At 40.8% G+C, this 21,988-nt stretch overlaps 1 protein-coding gene across 7 annotated transcripts in view; it reads right to left on the minus strand.

The window, feature by feature from the left end:
• LOC110987571 (histone-lysine N-methyltransferase MECOM-like) overlaps positions 1-21,988 on the minus strand; it is a 161,174-nt gene that overhangs the window by 75,855 nt on the left and 63,331 nt on the right. For 5 of the 7 annotated variants that reach the window (XM_087147367.1, XM_087147368.1, XM_087147365.1 and 2 more), the window contains one exon: positions 4,318-4,706. In XM_087147367.1, the coding sequence (XP_087003493.1) occupies positions 4,318-4,706 (389 nt within the window). Of the gene's footprint in view, positions 1-4,317; positions 4,707-5,247; positions 5,673-11,110; positions 11,279-21,988 lie in introns of those variants that run through there. The other 2 variants (XM_087147370.1, XM_022250403.2) reach the window with 2 other exon arrangements.

Raw genomic sequence — 21,988 nt, forward strand, 5'->3', positions numbered from 1 at the left:
CGTATTTTCTTGTTCAGCATTTCATATGTAAAAATATACCAGTATTCAGTGTTGGAGTACTCAAACTCAAACTCAACTCTTACTCAAGTACAAGTTGAATACGTCAGAGTACTCAGCCCGTACTCGATCATCAGTACTTGAAAATTCATTGTACTTGGCCCGTACTCGACTCTTTGCACTTGGATTTTGAGCATACTCAACCCGTAGGTGCTCGGTACTCGGCCTTTGTACTCCAAAAAAAATTGAGTACTTTTTTTTTTATCAATCATGGTTTGTGGTTCTGGGTGACGAGTGAAGATTGCATTGCTCAAACTCAAACACAACGCAATACGACACAGCAGTTTCACTCTGTAGTCTGTAACATGAACAAAATGCTTATCGTACCCTGGGTACAAGGAGCCTTTCAGTTAATCTAGTTTCCGCCTCTGCAGCTTTTACTTGAGAAATCGTAGGACTGATATGAGCCAAGCTCAAGCTCCATGAGCATCACAGCACATTGACTGACACTAAGAGAGGCTTTGTTGCACTCGTTCATACCTTTTCCATAGTCGGTGATTTCTGATATGCAATTTGTTGAGGCCAAAAAAAGGTCTGCTTCCAGTTTTCCGCCCGACCCTAATTTTTTGGCGAGACCCTAAAATCTTTAATGCCAAGTTAGGAAAAAATTAATTTAAAAAAAAAATCTCTTACATAAAAAGAATCTTGTTGTCTTTTCTGTTTTCGTTACACTACACCGTATATGCATACAGCATGTAGTAAAAAACATAGATGTTGTAAAAAGATTTCTGCAAGTTAATTCACAGAACTTGACCTCTTGTCTATGTATTTTCTGTGTTCATAAATGTCATATGAGGTAATACTCATACTTGAAGCGAGCGTTTCCACAAAATTTCCTGCCATGGCCCAAGTTTATCGCCCACCCCTCTAAATGCATCATGTACACTTACCACGTGATATATGAACATTGTTTCCTGTCGTGATTACCTGACTAGCATTGTGTATAGTGGTGTGATTGTCCATAATTCTTAGGAACTGTCGGCTGGACATGTAGATATGTTTACATTGATTAAAGCAACTGTTCATCACTTTTTATAAATGTAAATGTTTTTTGCACAAATAAAAATTGAAAGTTCTAGCTACTCAGTAAAGGCGATGGTTGCGTGGTGGTTGAAGTATTATACATTATACATTTGTTTAAAACCTTCTTGGTAATATACATGTACAAGGTATGTGTACTCGGACTTGGACTCGGCCCAGTACTCAGCCTTGAATGTACTCGTATTCGGTGCTTTGGGTTTAGACTCATCACCAGTGTACTTTTACTCGGCCCAGGACTCACCACCTCAAGTACTCAGAGTATGCTGTACCCGGATTAGAGGACTCAACTTCAACATTGCCAGTATTCAGAAATCCTATCTTTCATGCACAAAATTTCAAATCAGCCTTGGTGTCCTGCAACTTTGCTGCAATGCCCTAAGATGTTCACAGGCTTAAAACTTAAGGCCAACTGGCCTTGCCTCTCTAAAAGTAAAAGTTGAAGCCTGTGCCACCACCAAGCGTTTCAAAGTCTCCAATTTTATTTTAATCTGAGCACAGCAGACATCAAGTTGATCACGTTTATATGTTAAAATTCCCAATCTGCAACATGAGGAGTACTGAGGCTTCACTTCACTTTAATTTATATTCAGTTGCCACTTCATTGAGACATTTTTAAGCTATGCAAAGCTTGCTTGCTGGGCAGACTACAAAGTAGTTGCTTTGCATCCCAATTTTACGAAACAGAATTACAAAAAGTTAACATTTACGAGCCACTGCCCGTGCCAAAAACAGGACCGCTCACAAGCAATCCTTTTGACAAACTGGAAGAAAAATCAGTCCCATTTATTTCTGTTCCCATCGTAAAACAGAGACATGGTACTACCATACAAACAGGAATAAATGCCCAGCCATTCAGGGGTCAGAGAGTTAGACAACTTCCAGAGGACTGAGTACCATGTGATTATACAACACACAGGGAAGAAAAATTTTACATTTCAACCATGCTGCTCGATTGAACCATACACTGAGGACAAAGCATCGCATTGGTGAAAGAAAAAAGATGACACTGTATATTTTTCAAGTTAATTTGACACTTGACTGATTCTACATCAAGAGAAACACACACTACAAACACAGGCCAAGGGTTCCCCTAATTTTCTCTGTTTTCTCCGAATGACGCAATCTAAATTCAGAATTTGCATCTTGGTGTGAACAAAAAAGAGCCCTTTTTTAGCTTGTTATAGTTGTGCTCTGAAGACAAATGACACTGTGTTCGATTTGGATACTTCCACATTTATTTGAACAGATAAAATCAGAGAAAACATGTTTTTCTTAGAGGTGCTCTCCTTTAGTCACTGAGTTAACCAACTTTTCCCCTGGGATTAAGCATGCTCTTGCACTTTTTGTGCTTACTGCTTAACAGTCTCAATGAAAGAGACAAAGGCTTTGCTCATACAAAGCCAACAAATTGGGCCCTGGTAGGTAAAAACATAAGCCAGCCAAGCCCTGGCCTTGACCTGATGGGCACACTTAGTGTGGGGTAGTACTGGTGGACAGGACCACAAGACAACACAGATATAGGCTTCGGCATCACAGTTTCCTAACTCCATGGTAGTACAGTTTGTAAGTCAAGCAACTGTAAGCACAACCCAAGTTATGTTAACTCAGACTTCCTTAGAACAACCCAGATGGTTCTCCCTCACAGCCAGTACAAAGGAGTACCAATTCTGCTGAACCGTTCAGACTTTCACAGCCTTTCTGATACAATACATTAAACTGTACATGTTGAAATATACACGTTTGCTATCATGAGCTAAAATAAGTCGTCAAACCTATGTACACTGCAAAATGTGTTTTGAAGACAAGTACCAGTCCTTACATTTGCAGTGAACTACATGTAGTATCAAAAGGTCTGCATTTAACATTACATTCTATGAAAAATGTACCGTTACATGTACCAGAAAAACAACATGTACAAGTATGAAAACTGATGTGCATGAAAATTTTCAAAATCCCACTGATGGATTTTTAAAGTCACTACACACTTTTAAATCAATGAATTACCTTGTGGCCAAAGCTTATTGCCGGAACTACATGTACAAACGATGACCCCAATCATAATTCTCCTATCATTCCCCTTCCTTCCTCTCCTCCTCCCCCCCCCTTAGAAAAATCTTTCCAACACAGGCAGACAAAACCAGAATATTCTTTGACATTACTGATGTCTAAAACAGGATACTGGTGCCAGAAGTGCTGACACATTTACTGATGTCCAACTAAGCAAGGGAGACAGCAAGGGGGTCAGACCATGGGTGCTGAGAGCCAAGTTACAACCAGGGGAAATCTATCAGCATGGTCAAGCAGCACACTCTGTGCCCTTAGTTTTTTAACCGTCCAACCTCAAAACAGTCCAAAGTTTGTATGTTGTTACTTATCAAGGATTGGGACTGTTCAAACATTTGGTCTTACACTGTTGTTTTATTATCCATGCTCTTTCTTTGAAACTGGGGGAAAATGAAGACATTTTAAGAATAATTATGAAATTTTGTGAGAATAAGTTTCTCAAATGTACAACACATCCCTAACGAGTGAGAATGGATTCCAAGATTTTTTCACCTTTTAGTTAACTGTAACACTCCTCAATCCTTCACCTCTTGGAGGACTGAGGACTTTTAGGGTTAAAATCCAAAATTTACTCACATTTTTTTCTGGACTTGCAAAATCATTTCCTTGACTTTAAAGGAATTTCCATGACTTCAATTTCTCTGATACTTCCATGATAAACAAGTATTTCCAGCACTGCAATAAACTATTACAGTACATGTACATTTGTTGTTTTTTTTAGACCTGTTTATGAAAAAAGCACTACTGATAATGTGACAAATTAGTGATTTGATTTCATCTCAAAACAATTTTGAAACTCTTTATCCTTTACTGTTTGTTAACTCTTTACAAATTACAGTACTTTTAATCAATAAATCAAATGGGCATTTCAAAGTATTCAGCAAGATAGGACAGAAAAAGTCACCGACAATTATTAGTAATATCACATCTTTAGGTGCACAGCAAGATTTTTGTGAGAATTTGAAAATCTGTTATCCCACATAAATTGGTATCAACTTCTAAAATGATGCTTTACCGGCAAACTGAACGGTTGGGAATTCAAAACAGATAATCCAGGCAACCATAATCAAAAGGGCTTGTCTGAACAGAAAATCGATTTGGATAATTTTTTTTTAACCAGATGAACTGCTGTAGATCTCGAGTTTCAAAACTTACCTCCCATGCACACAGCATATCCTGGACCAGTGATCTCTCCACACCTGCAAAAGGTCCAAACCGTTCCCCAACGGGAATATCAACCAGGGAGAACACACCAAGCCCAGCCTCCTGGATGCAGGATTCACGCAGCTCAAACTCCGGTGGAAGGACAACATCCTCTGGGACATAGACGGCAGCTGCAGAGTGCTGCTGCCGCTGTTGCTTGTGTTGCTGGTGCCGCTGGTGATGGTAGGTCTCCAGCTGCTGCTGACTGTCTGCTGCGTAGGCTTCAGTAATTGTGGTTGTGATGGGGGATGACTGCTGAAGCAGCGGGGCTTGGATGGGCTGTTGGGAAGAGGCTGAGTGGTCGTTAAGCATTTCATTTTCCATTGTCTCACCACGCTCACCTGCAAATAGGATTATATGAAATGGTTAGCCCCCTTAAAATTTAATTAATCTCAAATGTTATTCAAGTGGCCAAAATCTTGCAAACACTTACAGACATAACTCATAACAACTAAATATTTTTATTACAATTTCACAGTCATTTAAAGTCCAACCTGTAATCAAAACCTGTATGCAAATAATATGAAAACCATCTAGAAGTGTTTTGGTTATCATCTGTGATTTGAGTATCAGTGGTCATTGTCAATTGCAGTCCAAGTTAAAACTGAACCACCAATAATATTTCCGTTTCGCAAGTCACAACCTATTTTGAAATGAACACAACGTTCACAAACAACAAAAATTATGCACAAATGTACAAAATTACGCAACCCCCAAATAACTGAAAATTGCTATATGACAAGTTCATCACAAGTTGGTTTGTCTTTTCCTTCAAACTTCCATTTTTTCAAAAGAAAAAGACACATTTTAGCAAAAAATAAAGCCTACAAACCATGCTTTAACGTCACTTTTATTTACACAATATAAACTTAATAAACTTACAGTGAAGCAGCAATCACAATCAAAATGTGTGAGTTAGTGGCCTGTGTCTAGCACAGGTGGTAGTGTTGTTCTTGTAGTCAAGGTCTTGCCAGATCACAACTCTGATTGCATATCACACTGCCTAAACAATCTCAATGGAGACATCCCATCAGAAAATGTCTTTAATAAGCTCCCACACCATGCAGACTCCTGGGCTATTAACAAGAGGCCAGACTTAATCCCAAAGTTGACCTCCTCCTTTATCCAGGTCCAGACTATTCCAAGTTCATGCCAAACCACAGATACAAACCACCATCTTTATAAACTATCTATACACCACACTCAATGGCCCTCAGCCAACACACATTTCATGCATTGGGTTCATCCCCCTTCAGTCCTGCCAGGTGCAACCAGCCCTCCTGATTGGTCACATTTTGGTAACATGCAAACCGGGCTGTTCCATTCTAGAGCAGCCCCAGATGCAGAATGGATCTGACCAACTACATGCTAGTGTGAAATTTTCTACATCAAATAAACTTGGGGATCACTGTAATAGTTTGTGCACATACAGTACAGTACATGCATAAACTGCCAGAAAGTGGCCATTCTGTTGTACATGTAAACACTAGAGATAAATTTGTAAAATGTGTGTGCATTATGTGTAAACATGGTAAATGGATCAATCTTGCGGTTTACAGTGCCTTTAAACTACAAACCCAGCTACAGGTTTGTACATTTCCAAGACTCTCCATTGAGAACCACCATGTTACCACTATCTGGCCAAATTTTCATTGAGTCCCCTGTGCAGAATGTCTAATATCACCTTAAGCTGTATCTGGAAATCTTGAACCATTGCAAAATACACAACTTAACACTCATTTTAGAGGGATTAGCTGCAGCTTTTATCTTCGGGGACTTCATCTATAGGAGGACAGAATTTGAGAGATGAGGAAAACATCAATCATTTTGTTACAATTCTTTAAACTCAACTAAAATTAAACTCAACTAAATGTAAAATGCGCATCACTGTTATACAAGCTGGACAGATGAATCTGACCCACTGTCTTTAAGAAATTTTTGAACTAACAGAAGAAATGGAAAAGGATTCAAACCAACGTCGTGCACCAAGATTGTTATCCTATCTCTTTTAAAATCTCATGAAATGTAGGAGCAGATCCAGCGGGAGAGGATGGAGGGGAGGGAACAGAACCCGGCACTTACAAAAGAGTTTGGATACCAGAAATGGACGTGAAACCCAAACATACAAACGAGGCATACTTGTAAATTTTGCTTTATGTAGTTATTAAGTTATTAGTCGGCAGCAGACGAAACAGGAAAAAACATGGTATATTTGTGAAAATTGCTACTATAAAGTTATTGGTTGAGGGCAGAAGACATGGCAAAGCTTTCATTTGCGAGGCTACAGCACTGTTCACCAATGTCACACAAGGAACAATTATACATGAGATCGGTTCTAACGGAGCACCAGTGCATGAGGGAACGAATGCTGCTGGCAGATTCCCCTAATTTTCTTAACGTCTTCCTTCTCTGACTCATTTGTGTAATTCTGACAACTACATTCTAACAGGGTTCATGGAGGGATACAGGTCTAAATTGAAGTCCACAGCCCCTTCCCCACTGATAGCTCTATGCCCCACCTAATACATTTACATCTGTGTGTGTCACCCTTATCTTGTACTCGGTATCTGTGTCCCACTGCCATAATGTATCTGCCCTTCAACATCCGACAAGAATGAGAGAGGAAAACATATGGTTCTTGTTACCAAAAATATGCTGGATGCAACTGTTTAATTCAGACACCAGGCAATTTAATAGGTACACATTTTCAAAGCATTATTGATCCTGATGTTTTCCTGAAGTCAAATTCAAAATGAAAGGTTGAAGAGAGCTGAGGCTGGGGTAAGCTGTCAGGTACAAGTTCAGATGACTGTTGACAATGTCATCAACTCAGGTCTCCTGGAGACATATGGCAGATCCTGCCCATTCCCTTTGTACAACCAATAAAATGGCCTCAAAATTTAAATTACTCAAAACTTGAACCTTTAATCAGTTCAGAATACACTGGGAGTGACAGGCTACAGAAAATATTATTCCCCTATTCAAAAAATTTAGTATCAGTATTCTGCAGACGGCTGCACTCTTCCCTAGAGACATGAATAAAAAAGGCTCTTAACCAGCAGCAGGAAGAACACAGCGTACTTCTGACCCTAGCAAAGAAGTTAGTCAATCCTGACACATTGCTATCTGATATCTGCATTATCTTGCCGATGTTGGCATAGCCAGCATCCTTCCAATGTGAATTAGCCCACTCTCTGGGGGTACCTGAGGGCAGATATACATAGAAGGCTGCTGATACAGCCAGCTACTGACAGTTCCATGGGAGGGTACCCACTACCACAACGGGACTGAAGGGCCAAGTTAAGTGGGTCACTTTTCAAGCACCACATACAATCAGAGCACTGACTTCTGTGACCCTGGACTCACACTCAGACTCACCAAGAGCTGTATGGACTCATGCTAACATACACAGTAAAGTAAAATCACATGACAAGAATGTCTACCTTCTAGCAATTTACCATTTCCAAGAAATATACACAGAGTAGGCCTAAAGATAAGATTTTTTAGGACTCTTGTACACACAAGAGGATATATTACATAATTGAGTGAGCATTCCCATTCTTATCAGCAAACAGGCAAAAAAAATCAATTGCTGTGAACACTTGTTACCAACTTTCAAGCTAACTTTGGAACATATATGCTTTAGACATGTTCTGTAGTTGATACATTTATAAACACCTTGAGCATTACAGCATGAGGCATTTTGTCACAGCAATCCTCAGTTTTATAAAAGTATCACACATCTTTGATACTATAGATGGTTGAGATGTAGGAGAAAAGAAACTTTTCAGCTAAGTTGGGACACCTTTCTGAATTTAATTCGGCTGGCCTAGATAATTTGTGTTTCTTCCTTGATGCCCAATACAGACAATGCGCCTACACAAACACACTTGTAGTTTGAACTTGAGGTTGTACAGTCCTGCCTAATTTTGTTCTAATTAGCTGTTTCGGTGTTTCGGCAAAGTCTGTCATCGTATTCTTCAAATCATCTACTGATGGCATCACGTAATGTTCAAGCGCCCTATAGCAACAGGTTAAAAACTCCGCAAAATGAATTTTGAATAGATGTCTGTGGCAAAGTTTGTCCAAATCGGCCACAAATAAATGTAGACCCATTATCCATTAAACACATGTGTGAAATTTGAAGCCAATATTTGGGAACTGGAAAATCCCATTTGCATACTGTGCATTGGCTACTATGTGCATGGATGTGCAATATTTGCCTGTAACATAGGCAGCGCACAGTGCGTAAGGCATATACTCAGGAACTGGCAAATTTCAAAGCACATGGCACATTCCAAGCACACAACATCATCAGGTGACAAATCACATGACACAACAGGTTCACTGTTTAATGCTATATCTCCTGAAGTACGTATTACATTGATTTAAAACTTTCCAGGTCAGAAAAAGAAAAGAAAGTGTTCTAGATGAAAATTTACCTGATGTGATGATGACGTCATCAGATGAGGAGTCAAATTACATTTCATTTAAAGTAAGTCATTTCCTGAAGTGCATGCCTGATTAGGTTGAAACCTTGGATCCGAATGGTCATGATGAAATAATTACGCCATCAAGTTTAAACAGTAGATTGGTTGTTCAAATTAACAAGAGTTAAGAGTGCACCTTTAATGTCACATGACATGATCATCTGATGATGTCATCATCAGATTAGGTCAATTTCATCTATAACACTTCCCCTTCTAAATACCTTCCCCCTCTAAATACGTAAGTTTCAACCCAATCAGACATGAACTTCAGGAGATATAGCACTTGAAAGAGTGCGCCTTTACTGTCACGTGACTTGTCTGCTGAAGTTGTCATCACGTGAGGTCATTCTTTGTCTAGAAATCTTCGTTCCCAACTATCTGTAAGGTTTCAACCCAATTAGACATGTACAATACAAAATACAAAATAAAACATTATGGTTATTGTGGAAAGAGCACGGACTAGAGATTTTAAACATTTGTCCCTTTTGGCATTCCATACAATGCGATCTGCTCTCAGCACCACATGCTTGGAAATTGCAACTCCTGGGTACATTGCTCTGCAGGGATTGTGCGCTGCCTATGTTGCAGGCAGATATTGCATGTCCACGCACACAGTAGCCAATGCACAGTACACAAATGGGATTTTTGAGTTCAAAAATATTTTAAGGTTTTTTTTGTCGGTACTTATCTATGTGAAGAAGCTTCACCAGTTATGTTGAGTTGCAGTTCACGCTTATATCTTTTACGGTTGATTTTTTACCGAATTTTTAGGCATAAAAGGATCTTTTATTATAAGTTCCAGTCTGATGATGTCATCAGCCCCAAACTTTACACATGTTGAATGGGTAAAGATTGTCATATCCATCCATTTTCAGGCAATTCGGACAAACTTTGCCACAGACATCTATTCACATTTCACTTTTCAGAATGTTCAACCTGTCGCTAAAGGGCGCTCGCCAATTACGCGACATCATCAGTAGATGATTTGAAGAATACTATACCCCCACCGACTAACACAATTGAAAGCAAGTTGATACCTGTTACCACTTTTAAACAATAAACCGACTTCCAGTTTCCATTGGAAGGAAGGGTCACGTGATTTGACCCGCTCGAGACGAATTGAAGACCACATTTTACTCTAGCACTTGCCACAAACAGGAGGTTGAGGGAGGCGACAGTTGATTTTATAGGATTTTTCAAAATTTAACCTGTTATTAAATATTCAAAATATAAAAAGAAATCACGTGATGACATCATCACGACGTCATGCTTAGAGACACATCTTTGCTATAGGGTCTTTGCTTGAGGCAACTTTCATGAAGATCTGAAATTGTAAAGGGACTATTGTGCCCTGGAGAAAAACTGTAGACAAAAGAAACATGATCTTCTGAGAAGAACATGTACATTTGTAGCAGAACCAGTCAGGCCACGGATACCAGTTTCAATGTTTTCTCTGGTATTACATGATACAACTTTTGTTTCTCAACAGTGCCACCAGTGGTCAGACATTTTGGCAAAATTACAAAAAATACAGACGCAATACAGACATGATTTGGTAATTAATAACCAATTTATTACACACTAAACACAATAATAGTTTATTTTCAAAACGTTTAAAACCATTGAAGTTGGTTTTTAATGAATGTCCCATTCCATGATGGACAGAGTGCCTTGCTTAAAGTTTGTCAAATATTATTGGTCCTATTTATCCTGCAAAACAATATGGCAAAAAAATTGTTTTGATGCCCTCACCCTATCAACCCCTAAAAATTGGAAATCTCCATCTGGACTTTTGTTTAATGCAACTTATTCTGCATTTTGTAACAAATGCCCCTTCCCCCACATGTATGGGGAAGGGGGGTGAATACTTGCCTGTAGAGCCAATACATCCACTAAGATTTCACACAATAGACTATACCCACCATGCCTTGCAGTATGCCCCCCCATCTTATCTTTGCCTTTTCTAGAGAGCTATGGAAGGGGTCTGCAGCTAGTCTCCCCAATGGGAGGAGGAAGGGTTGTTCTACGGGTAGTATTCACTAGTAGACCCTTCCCACACATGGGGGGGGGAGTCTACAGTGCTCATCTTACCCATAGAGCCACTATCTATACAGAACAGCACCCGCCGAAAACAGGAGAGGGGTGCGAGATACTACTGTGTGCTGTAAGACAGGGTTGAGCAAAGGTTTATAAATGCATTAATGATGAGGAGTAGGGTAATGTGGGTAAGCTAGGGGAGATAAACATGAGCTTACCAACGCCATGTGTTCTGTCCAGTGAGGGTGCTGAGGGCTGCTATGTGAGGCTTGTAGAGCTACATCTCTTGCCGTAAGCAATGCTGTTCTTACATCCCTCACTTTGGAGGACATCTCAAAGGTAGCAAGATACAAATGTGCTGCAGGAGTTCCAACATACTGCTTGTAAAATGTCAGTGGAGGTCCCTTATAGCCAAAGAGGATGCTGCTCCTCTAACTCTGGAGTCCTGTTCTGATGAAGTTGGCCAGTTCTAATTGACAGACTGGATGGTTGTCATGATCCAGCATGTGATTGTGTCTCGTGAAGCTGGATGATGAGGGGGCATCAATGTGATGAAGAGACTTGTCACATAGTGCTGTCCTGTTGCGGTACCACTTCAGGCCTCGAACTGGACACCATTTTTATCTTGCAGTACAGACGAGTGGGATTGAATGTCCAGAATGAAGATAACAGGACAAGTGAAGGAATCCGATTGGTTATTTGTGAGGATGAAGACGTGAGGATGTGGTTCCCAGCAAATATAATATAATATATATGTATCAATTGATAAGGCTTGCAGTTCACTCCCTCATCGTGATATGGCAACTGCTATAGTAGAACGCCAATTTGACTGATAAGTAAAGATGTCTGCCCAAGAGTTCATGAGGGAAATGTGATAGCTTCCCAAGTACCTGAGGGAGGTCCCATGAGGGGAGAAGCTTACTTGTGGGAGACTTTGTGATGAACATTCCACAGAGCAGTTGACCCAGGGCAAGGTTATTAGAGATTGTTGAGCCGTCAGAAAAACCTCCATGAATGGCTGCAATGGCCAATCAGTAGTTCTTAATGGTAGCTACTGTGAGACCAGAGTTTAACAAATAGATAAAAACTTACCAACATCAGTCAGAGTAGAATTGACCAGATCAATAGATTTCCATCTACGCCATTTACGGGAGATATGTGGCCTAGTGCTGGTTAGAGTTTGTAGCTTCTGATCATAGGGTCAGGGATTCAAATCCAGCTGGTGGCAGCATGTTGTGATCCTGGGTAAGTCATTTTACCCCTATGTGCCTCTCTCCCCCCAGGAGTAAATGGGTACCTGTGAGGGCAGATATGGTAGTTTAGCCGTTTGTGCCAAAATGGCAGCACCGGGCCAGTATACGCCCCAGGGAGCTGAGATGGTTTCAGGAATGTTCAGATGATGTGTGAGCCCAATGTGCAGGGATAATGATCATACAGTGGAATGGTTTGCTAGATAAATGGCCCTTTACAAGTGCTTGTTATTATTATTATTTATAGTAATGTCAAAGTTGACTGTTGTAGACTTTTCTGGTGGATGGTTTGTGACTGCCTGCTGCAAATGAGGCAGCTTCTGCCAAAAGGCCCGCTGTTCAGAACAATTGTTCGACAATACCCAGCACATCAGGTGAAGACTCTTGGTAGATGGGTGAATTATGTTCAATTCTGGTTGAAACAGAATATCCCAACGATGTGGGAAACAGAATATCTGAATGATGTGGAAGTACTAGCCACTTGGTTATGGGTTCCTGATGCAAACAGGTCTATGTGTAGGTGATCAATCATTTGTTTGGTGACACTGGGTTGTGAGGTCCATTCTGTGGGCCGAACCTTTCCCCTGGACAGGGCATCAGCCAGAGTGTTGCAATGTCCTTGCCCTGAACATGTGTGGCTGTCAGGGTTATGTCGGATTCCTGGCACCAATGGAGCATGTTCCCTATGAGGCAGAGTTGAGTTGACCTTGTGCCTCCCTCATGGTTGATGTTCATCACCACCATGGTATTATCACATCTGATGAGGACCAGATGACCTCGGATTAGCCCACTGAAATGTCAGCACTGAACACTGTCAGCATTTCTTTTTCTTCATCTGGGCCCCACTTCCCTGCCATATGGTGTGGTTGAAGTGTGGCGCTCCAAACCAAGGCAGGTTATGTGGTGCAGATTCATCCACCACTGGAGGTGTAGTTGGACCAAGGAATCGACAGGAACCATACAATAGATCGAGTGGCCATTTGCATGATAAAAAGCAAGGAGGTGGAACTGGAGTGGATGCATGAGATCCATCATACTTGCCATGAGTCTCAGTACCTTCAGCCATGCTCCTGCTGAGGCTAATGTCTCCCCGTGGTCTCCTGAAGGAAGTTGCAGATTTAGCACCCGAGTGTCTGTTGGAAAAGCTGTTTCAGTTTTGAAGTTGAGTACAGCTCCAAGGAATGTAGTTGTCAGCATGGGGATTAGGTGTGATTTCCTCATGTTGACAGGGAACCCAAGTTGTGTGGTCATGGTCAACCTTTCTCGGTGGACTTCGCTGGCTTCCATTTTGGTAGGCTGAATGGAAAGAATTCCAGAACATAACGAAATATGCATGGAGCACACAGCTGTTTGAGAAGGTCCAGTACCAGGACCCTTGGGAAAAAATGAGCCACCGATGGGTCCAGGAGTGGGGTATCGCCAAGGTTCTGGAAAGTCTTCAGTGCCAACCCTGAAACATATGAATAACAGTGAAGGGCCTAGCTCAGGAGGACCTCGCAGGGCGTCCTGCAGGAGACTGGAGGGGTTTTGATCTGGGAGGTTTTGTCTGATCTGGGTCAGATTTCGATGCTGACTTATGCATATTGCTACTACTGCCATTGCTTCCTGGAATTCGCCAGCGAAGAGGTCTGGTCCCATCAAGGGGAGAACTTCAAGATTCTTTCTGGCTCCTTCAGACAGGAGGAAGAGGGCATCCAAATGTTGCTCCAGTGACAGGAAGTCATGAGCATTGAGATGCACTTGAATTGCTCAAGAGTCATGCGGAGTGAGTCACTGAGACAGCATAAGGCCACAAACAGCATGTCAGTGTAGTGCCGTCCTTGCAGCCCCTGGCAAGGTATTCAGACAACAGAAGTATGAAGAATGTGACATGCACGCCAAATCCGTAGGCCCAGTCAGCTTTCTTGAGGACAGTCTCCAGTTTGTTTTTTTGGTAGGTTCAGCAAACAGATTATGGCACAAGCTGGATGCACTTCCGTCCATGTCCAGTTTATCTTTGGCTGTGTCAAGGACTAGTGGCACCATCATGTTATCCTCAATATCTCTCAGTAGAAAGTGAAAGAAAGTGCTGGCCTATTCATTGAATGCTGCCCAGTCTCTGTAAGGTTGGGTTGGGAAACAGAGCTAGCCGGGAGATCTTTACCTGCTGGGGACCCATGGGTTGTGTCCATTCGACTGCCCACATTTGGGCATGTCGGAAGCCTTGGACACGGAGCCCAAAACCGGAGCTTGTCCCAAGACCTAGAGAGGCAAATCCACAGGGGGTGGTGCCTTCTTGCTCTGTAAGCTTACTGCTGTGGTCCAGTGTTGGGGGCCCTTAACAGCGAACTTCTCCATCGGCTGTTGTTTCTCATAAATAGCAGCCGACGGGGCAGGCTTACTGTGGCCCGGCTCCCATTGGGCCACCGTCCCCTGGTCCTGGGCAACAGGGTGAATTCTGCCAATGAGAGAGGGTGCTCCCAACAGATTCCTGTTCGTGGTCAGGCCGGGGGGGGGGAGGGTAATGCCTCCTGACCTTGTGCCTCTACAGGGGCTGGGGGTTATGTGTTTTTCCAATCTCCTTTTCACAGATCTTTCCACAACCAAATGTGCAGAGAAATCAGGAAAATTTGTACTTACAGGAGCAAAAACCAAGAAATGATGATACACCAAACAAAAGCCAACTCTCCTCTTTATTAAAGTGATAAATAAACACAAGTGGATGGAGGATGGTGAAGATAAACCTGACAAAAATGATGTGGGAAAGTTTCCAATCTGTCACTATCCAATACCAAGAGAAAAGAAGATAACATGGCGGGCAAACCGCAGGGCACAGTGGATAGGCTATTGTGTCAACTCCTAGCAGATGTATCGTGCCCTCTCGGGAAATATGAATAGGCAGTGGCTCTATGGGTAAGATGAGTACTGTAGGCATGTTAATTATTCATGTGATGGATGACAAGTGAATGTCACGACCTGAGGTATCATACACTGAACAGTACACATCAACAATGTATCGCATCACAGGATACTGAGTTGGTGCATGTAGGCAGCACATTAAACCTTAGTCTGGATACCAGACCTGATGATTCCGACTATTCTTGTCAAATCACGGGTCTGGTATCACCCAATGTCCACATGACCAAAACCGAAGCAATTCCTCCAGTTTCCTCTGAATGTGGCCTCGTCATGAGATATGCCCATGTATTTCTGGCCGTGTCTGTATGCATATTTATTGGTTTGAAGTGCATGCAAGTGAAAACATGAATGATATACAGCATTTTATGACACACTTCATAGGTCTCTGAACCTGTTCTTTCCAACGAGAATTGCCAACAATGCATCCCACTCACAAAGAATGGATCACACCCCACATCAAGGAACTCATTTTAAAGCATCTGGTAGCACATCTTCAGAACAAGGAGTTATGGCATTAACTGAATAACAAGGTTCAACATAACATAAAACATGCCAAGGTCACCTACCACCAATACATTGATCATGTACAACATTTTAAAATGAGTAATCCAAGTGAGTGGTATAAACAAATTTGTGTAATGACAGGAAAGACCTTGAATACCTCTATTAGCATTCCTGATATACATGTAGATCACTTTGACTTTCAAGTGATTGCAAAAGCCATTTGCAACCACTTCTCATCAGTTGCTGTGGACCTTGAACCAATTCACTGGGAATCACTTCTAGCCTTTTATTTGACTCTCCCATTCTGTCCAGTGACCATGTGGGAAACTTTCAAACTATAATAAAGTACAAAAGTCCGAAAATCATGTGGTTTTGATGGTATTCCATCAGGCTTTATAAAACACTTTGCACTTGAACTCTGTGAACCACTGACTGATGTCATTAATGCATCATACAGACAACTAACGGTTCCACAGCAGTGGAAAAGTGCAAGTGTGGTGCCTATCCCAAAGTCTACCCCTCCATCTCTCAACAACCTCCAACCCATTGCCTTGACTAACACTTTTGCAAAAGTAGTGGGCACTTTATTGCAAAACATGTCCTCAGTTTAATGGTACCCAATCTTGATCCTGCACAGTTCAGAAGTCTTAGAGGAGTTTTAACTACAAAATGCCTGATTTATATGATGAACATGATGTATGAAGACACAGACAAGCTCGGCACTGCCTGTACGATCCTTAAAACAGCCTTTGCTATAGCCTTTGATCACGTAGATCACACAAGGGCCGTCTCCAAATTAATAAGCATGGGAGCTTCAAGTGAAGAAACTGAGTGGATAATTAGACTTTCTTACATCGCACAAGCAGGTCAAGTACCAAGGAACAACATCAGAATGGAGTGTCACACATGCTGGTGAACCTCAGGGGACAAAACTGGGTCCTGTGATATTCTTTGCACTGGTGAATGATGCAGCTGCCAACCTTGATGGCATCGTTATGCACCCAATGCACTGTTTCAAGTATGTGGACGATCTTACTCTTCTTGAGACATGACCTGCAATTGCTAGTCCAAACTTTCCCAGGCACTCATTGCCATGGAGAAATGGTCATCCACAAACAAGATGAAACTCAATGCAAGAAACCATGTTGAGTTCCCTGCTCTCACCCTTCAGAATGAGATGTTAAAACCGTGTGACACACTAAGGCTGCTGGGTGTGAACATTCAGTGTGACCTGAAATGGAATAGTCAAGTTGAACACATGTTGCCTCTATGTCTTACACACTCTGAAACATCATTATTTACCTGCCTTGGATCTTCTGACAGTCTATAAAAGCTTCATTTAGGCCTGTACTAGAATATGCTGTCCCTCTTTGGTCTAGAGGCCTAACACATGAACAAAGTCAGACCATTGAGTGTCAGCAGAAAAGAGCATGTAGGGTACTAACTTGGTTCAAGATATGTATCATACCAACAAGCTCTGCAATGTTGTCAGCTGGTTAAACATGAGGATTGAAGAATAAAACTGTGCCTGAAGTTTGCTGAAAAATTAGCTTTCCCTACAAACCGACGGCCTCACTTACTCCCACCTTGGAAACCTAGAAAGTACAACATAAGGAACAGACAAGACTTTCTATGGAGAACAAACAGGTATAAGAAATTGGCAATACCATATCTTTCACAATTCTGAAAAAGAGCTCCATCAGAATAATCCTTCTTTTATTCTTTTCGAGAGTCTGTTGGTAAGTTTAATCGCATTTTTAATCTTTTTAAAGGGCTGCTTGTAATTAAATCAGTACTACCTCATACCCCTTTGTTACGACGAATTTTTATAAATCGTCGCTGGTAAGCGCATTCATTGCCATATACATGTATATGTTTGTTTTTGTGTTTTGTTATTATTACCTCATCATTGTTTAATGTATAATATAAGAACTAAACATTTTTCAAGAAGATGAAAACAATTATCTGTTATTGTATTCACTGTTGAATTGAAATGAATTGAAATTGTATATAATTTCAAATGTAAAATCTTTTGTAATTTGGCCTTAAGGCCACAAAAAAGTTTACTATTAAACCTTTTGAATTGAATTGAATTCCTACGCATTTTTTGCTGTTTCTTGTATATTTCAAAATGACCAACAACACCATCAGCCTGCACCCACATCTAAACACAGGATCCACCCAGGGATTTCCTGGATAAAATTACAATGAAAGAAAAAAGATGATGATAGTTAAACACTGAATATATTCAATTTTTTTGAACACTCACAATTAAAAGTGAATGATTGAAAGTTATGATAAAACAGAGAACATGATGTTCTGTTTGCAAAAGAGCATAGGGCTTTTCTGCATTCCTAAAACTGCTAAAAATGAACTTGCTTTTCATGCACGTAATACAACACATGTACATTTTAAAAGTGTACAAAGTCAATGAGATAAATGTAAAATCTACAAAACTTCCCAGGATGACGTCATCATGACCTCACTTCATGCAGAAGGAAGGCAGGTTTGACCTACCCTGTGAATTTGATGACCGGAACTTTGAATGACGTCACTGTGACGTCACAAAGTTTTCCAAACTACCCAGACATCTGTTTGGCATACTTCGGATCTTCCACAAAGAACTTTGAAAATACCTTGTTTAGTTGGAAAGATGTTGAAAAGTATGTTGAAATGCATGGAAAGTAAAAAAAAATTATTAAATATCAAATCATGACTTCATCATGACATCGCCTCCAATTCCATCTGTAATCCATCATGGTACACCCATAAACAAAGTGTCATCCCGACTGAACCTACCATTCACGAGATACAGCAACTTAAAGTTCATAAGTGATAACGTCACATTAATACCCATGATGATATCATGACGTGATTTTCTGACAGACGCTTTACATTTATCTTCAAATAAATCCAATAAAACAACAACTTTTTACATGATTTCTATATGTATTTCACCTACTTTCAACAGAAAGTGCATGAAATATTGAGTTAATTACATGCAATGCATTTTCTGTATGTCTCTTATTGCTAATTTATTTACAGTCTACCCAATGATGATGATGAAAAGCAAGCAACTGCTAAAACTGCTTCTTCACGTGTGCATCTCAAACTGTTCCTGTCAGCAGTCCTGCATATTAACGATTAGACATGTTAACTATATGCGAAACAAAACTAGTAACTTAAAATGATGTGATCATGACGTTACAAAATGTTCCAACCTACCAACACATGTACTTGGCATACTTGAAGTCTTGCAAAAGAATTTTGAAACACTGTTTGGTTAAAAATATATGCTAAAAAGAATGTTGAAATACCTGAAAAATAAAAATTAATAATGCAAACATCATCATGATACCACTTCAATTTTTATTTATAACACATCGCAGTCTACCCACATACAAAGTGTCATCCAAATTTGGGTCGACTATTCATGAGATATAACGGCTCAAAGTTCACACATCTTCAAGACGTCCTTTTTATGAAAGACAATGACATATCCTTAATTGTGAAATAAATTCCAGATCCAATGAAAGGAAAAAGTTTACACAATTTCTGTACATTTCTCCCACTTTCAACAGAAAATACTCTAAATATTGAGTGAATTAGATGCGCTACATTTTCCACATGTTCTCTCTTATTGTTAATACATTTAAAGTCTACCCACTGATGATGAAAAGCAAATAAACCACTACAACTGCTCCTTCACTCACGCATCTAAAACTCTTCCTGTCTGCAGTCCTGCATACAACAAGCGCTTACTTGATTTCACCACTGCACTACACAGACTTTAGCTCCGAAGTTTACGGCATGTTTATAACAGATATCTACGAGGCATACCCAAAGCGCAGGCAAGCAGCGTGTAACATCATTACAGGCCTTGGGTGTGTACGCGATGAACTGCTGGGCTGCAGCGAGCTTGTTGGAACAATGCCAAATCCCGGCCACGCTATGCTCTGCACATGAGGCACCCACGTGTCTGCACAGGGCCAATGCAAACAGTGTTCACGGGAAGCTACAAAGGACTGATATGCTGTTTTAATCGTTGGTGGGTCGCACGTATGAACAATTAAACAAGTCCAACGCCTTATGAAATGAATACAATATTTCACTACCACTGGATCAGCAAATTCAACACTTCACCTCTCATGATTGATTTTTCTTTTTTTTTTCACCATAACTTCCAGTCTGAGGATGTCATCAGCCTGAATTTCTACACAAGCGTTGCAGGCATAGAGATCATTTTATCTACCAATATTCAAGCGATTCCAGCAAACTTCATCACAGACATATTTTCACAATAGATTTTTAGGGCACTCAAGTATGGCATGACGTCACCGGTACACGTTTTGAAGAATACTATTGTGTTGGAGACTTACACCATTGAAAGTACTAGTAGATTCATATCTATTATCAATTTTAGATAACAATTACAATTAAACACAATCAAGCTCATCAGATTTAATGTTCTCGATTGGTGAAGTGGACAATTAAAAAGAGGACAAAGAATACTGTCTTGTGGCACATCTTATAAAAATGGCGGAAGATGAGAAAAAACATACACATAATATGTATATTCCTAACCTTAGCTTCAAATGGGCTTTAAGGTATGCAACACACACTTGAATTATACAAGAGAATATGATGAGTGCACCAAATTGGTTCAAGTAGAATTCTCATTTCAAGCAATAGGGTGAAAAACTTTTATCAGTTTGGTCGGTTCCTGAACAGTTAATCCCCAGTTTGGGTGGGGCCTGTGCTGCAATACTTGCCATCGATCGATACAAGACATATCAAATGTTCAGCACCTATCTGAAACGTTCATGGTACTAATTGATCATGTATTCATCAAAAGCCAATTTTCCCTCTATTAGTTAAACCTCCCCATGCCCCTTTCACATGTCATTCCATAGTCTGAACACTGTGTTCTATCTCATGCCAGCATCATGAGTGTTGATAAACGGGTTCATTACAAAGGTCCGGTGAAATCACTGATATGAAAGGGGTTCCTTTCTACACAGTTAAAAACAGCATCAGACTATCACCTGGTCTCCACTCATCGACTCAATCCGGTGCTAATTGAGCAACCCTTGCCCCTCTGTGGAATTGAATGTCTTTTACCATCCCCTCTGAAGGTTTCCATAGCCCTGGTGTATGTCCTCTATGAAATCCGATAGACCTCCCTTTACAAAAAGAAACCAGACACTGAGGAGGTTACATTCAAACTCAGTCTTGTGCTGACACTGCTGACTCTACGTGTATGAACACAGACCTGCCATGTTCATCTACGGACCTGTTGCCGGACTATCATGTGCAATGCACTAGACAAAGCTCATCCTGTGTAAATTGACCAATTCTCCACAGAAAAAAAAAGGTTTCCTTTTTTTATTACAGCAATACCCCTCAGACATTAATCCCCCTTTTGCGACTCTATCTTGATTGCAACCAATCTTATTATCTTCCAGGATTCAAAATTATACAGATATTTCCCTCAACATCCTTGGAGCGAACCCTTCCTTGGTCTCTTCATTTTCATTTCCACCAGTTCCACTGCTGTCCTCTGAAATAAATCAGCACAGCAGCTCTGCCAAAATGAAAGGCGGCCAGTATTGGCTCCCGCTGGGGAATTGGGCACCAGTGACTTGCAGAAAGATTGCAGAAGTCCATGACCTTTTGCAGATGAGCTGCCTTTCTGTATTACCTTCCCAGTCTCCCTTGGGAGAGGGTGGTGGATCGTGACCCCAGGTGCCAAAATTGTACAGACTTTAGGAGGATCATTTGGATAGTCGCCATTAAAAAACCCAGAGCCCAAAGAAAGTAGCTGCCCACAAGACCCACACTTAGAAGTTACAGAGGAAATCTTGGAGGATTTAGGGTTTACTGAGCGACATGTCTGTTTCCCCCAGTTCATCCTGCCAGTAATCAAACCAAGGAGGCGAGAAAACTCTCAGGTCGAGTGGGAGTCATGGATGTGAGCTGATAAGTCTCAAAGGTGAATCCCCCAGTTGATGCTAATTTGCATTTCAAAAATCACTGTTCAAAACTAGACTGCTGTTCAGAAGGGTAAAAGTTGGAGACAGTAAGCAGGTATTCTATTTGTCCAGTCTTGGTGCTGCATTTTCAGATCAGTCCAGCCAGGAGTTGAACTCAAGTTGCTTGCCTAAAATTATTAAAGTGTTGGCGACTGCAGTTTGTCACATTCTTTGAATGACAAGTAAACTTGGTGTATACCCATACAAGCTTCAAGAAAGGGTAGCAAAAGTCCACAATAACCATAGCACCAAAAAGTGGCCTAATCTTGTCTAGTTGCCACAGCAAACGTGCGCATGTATACTGTGCACAAATTTATACGTGATACATGCACATCTATTGATGGTACAGCAAAACTACCATTTTATGTCACTTCATGGTGCAACCAATGGTTTGACCAATCTTTGATTTCAA

This window comes from Acanthaster planci, linkage group LG16 (assembly GCF_054643075.1).
Source record: "Acanthaster planci isolate LZ-2023a linkage group LG16, COTS_SCS, whole genome shotgun sequence".
In the NCBI taxonomy this organism is placed as follows: domain Eukaryota; kingdom Metazoa; phylum Echinodermata; class Asteroidea; order Valvatida; family Acanthasteridae; genus Acanthaster; species Acanthaster planci.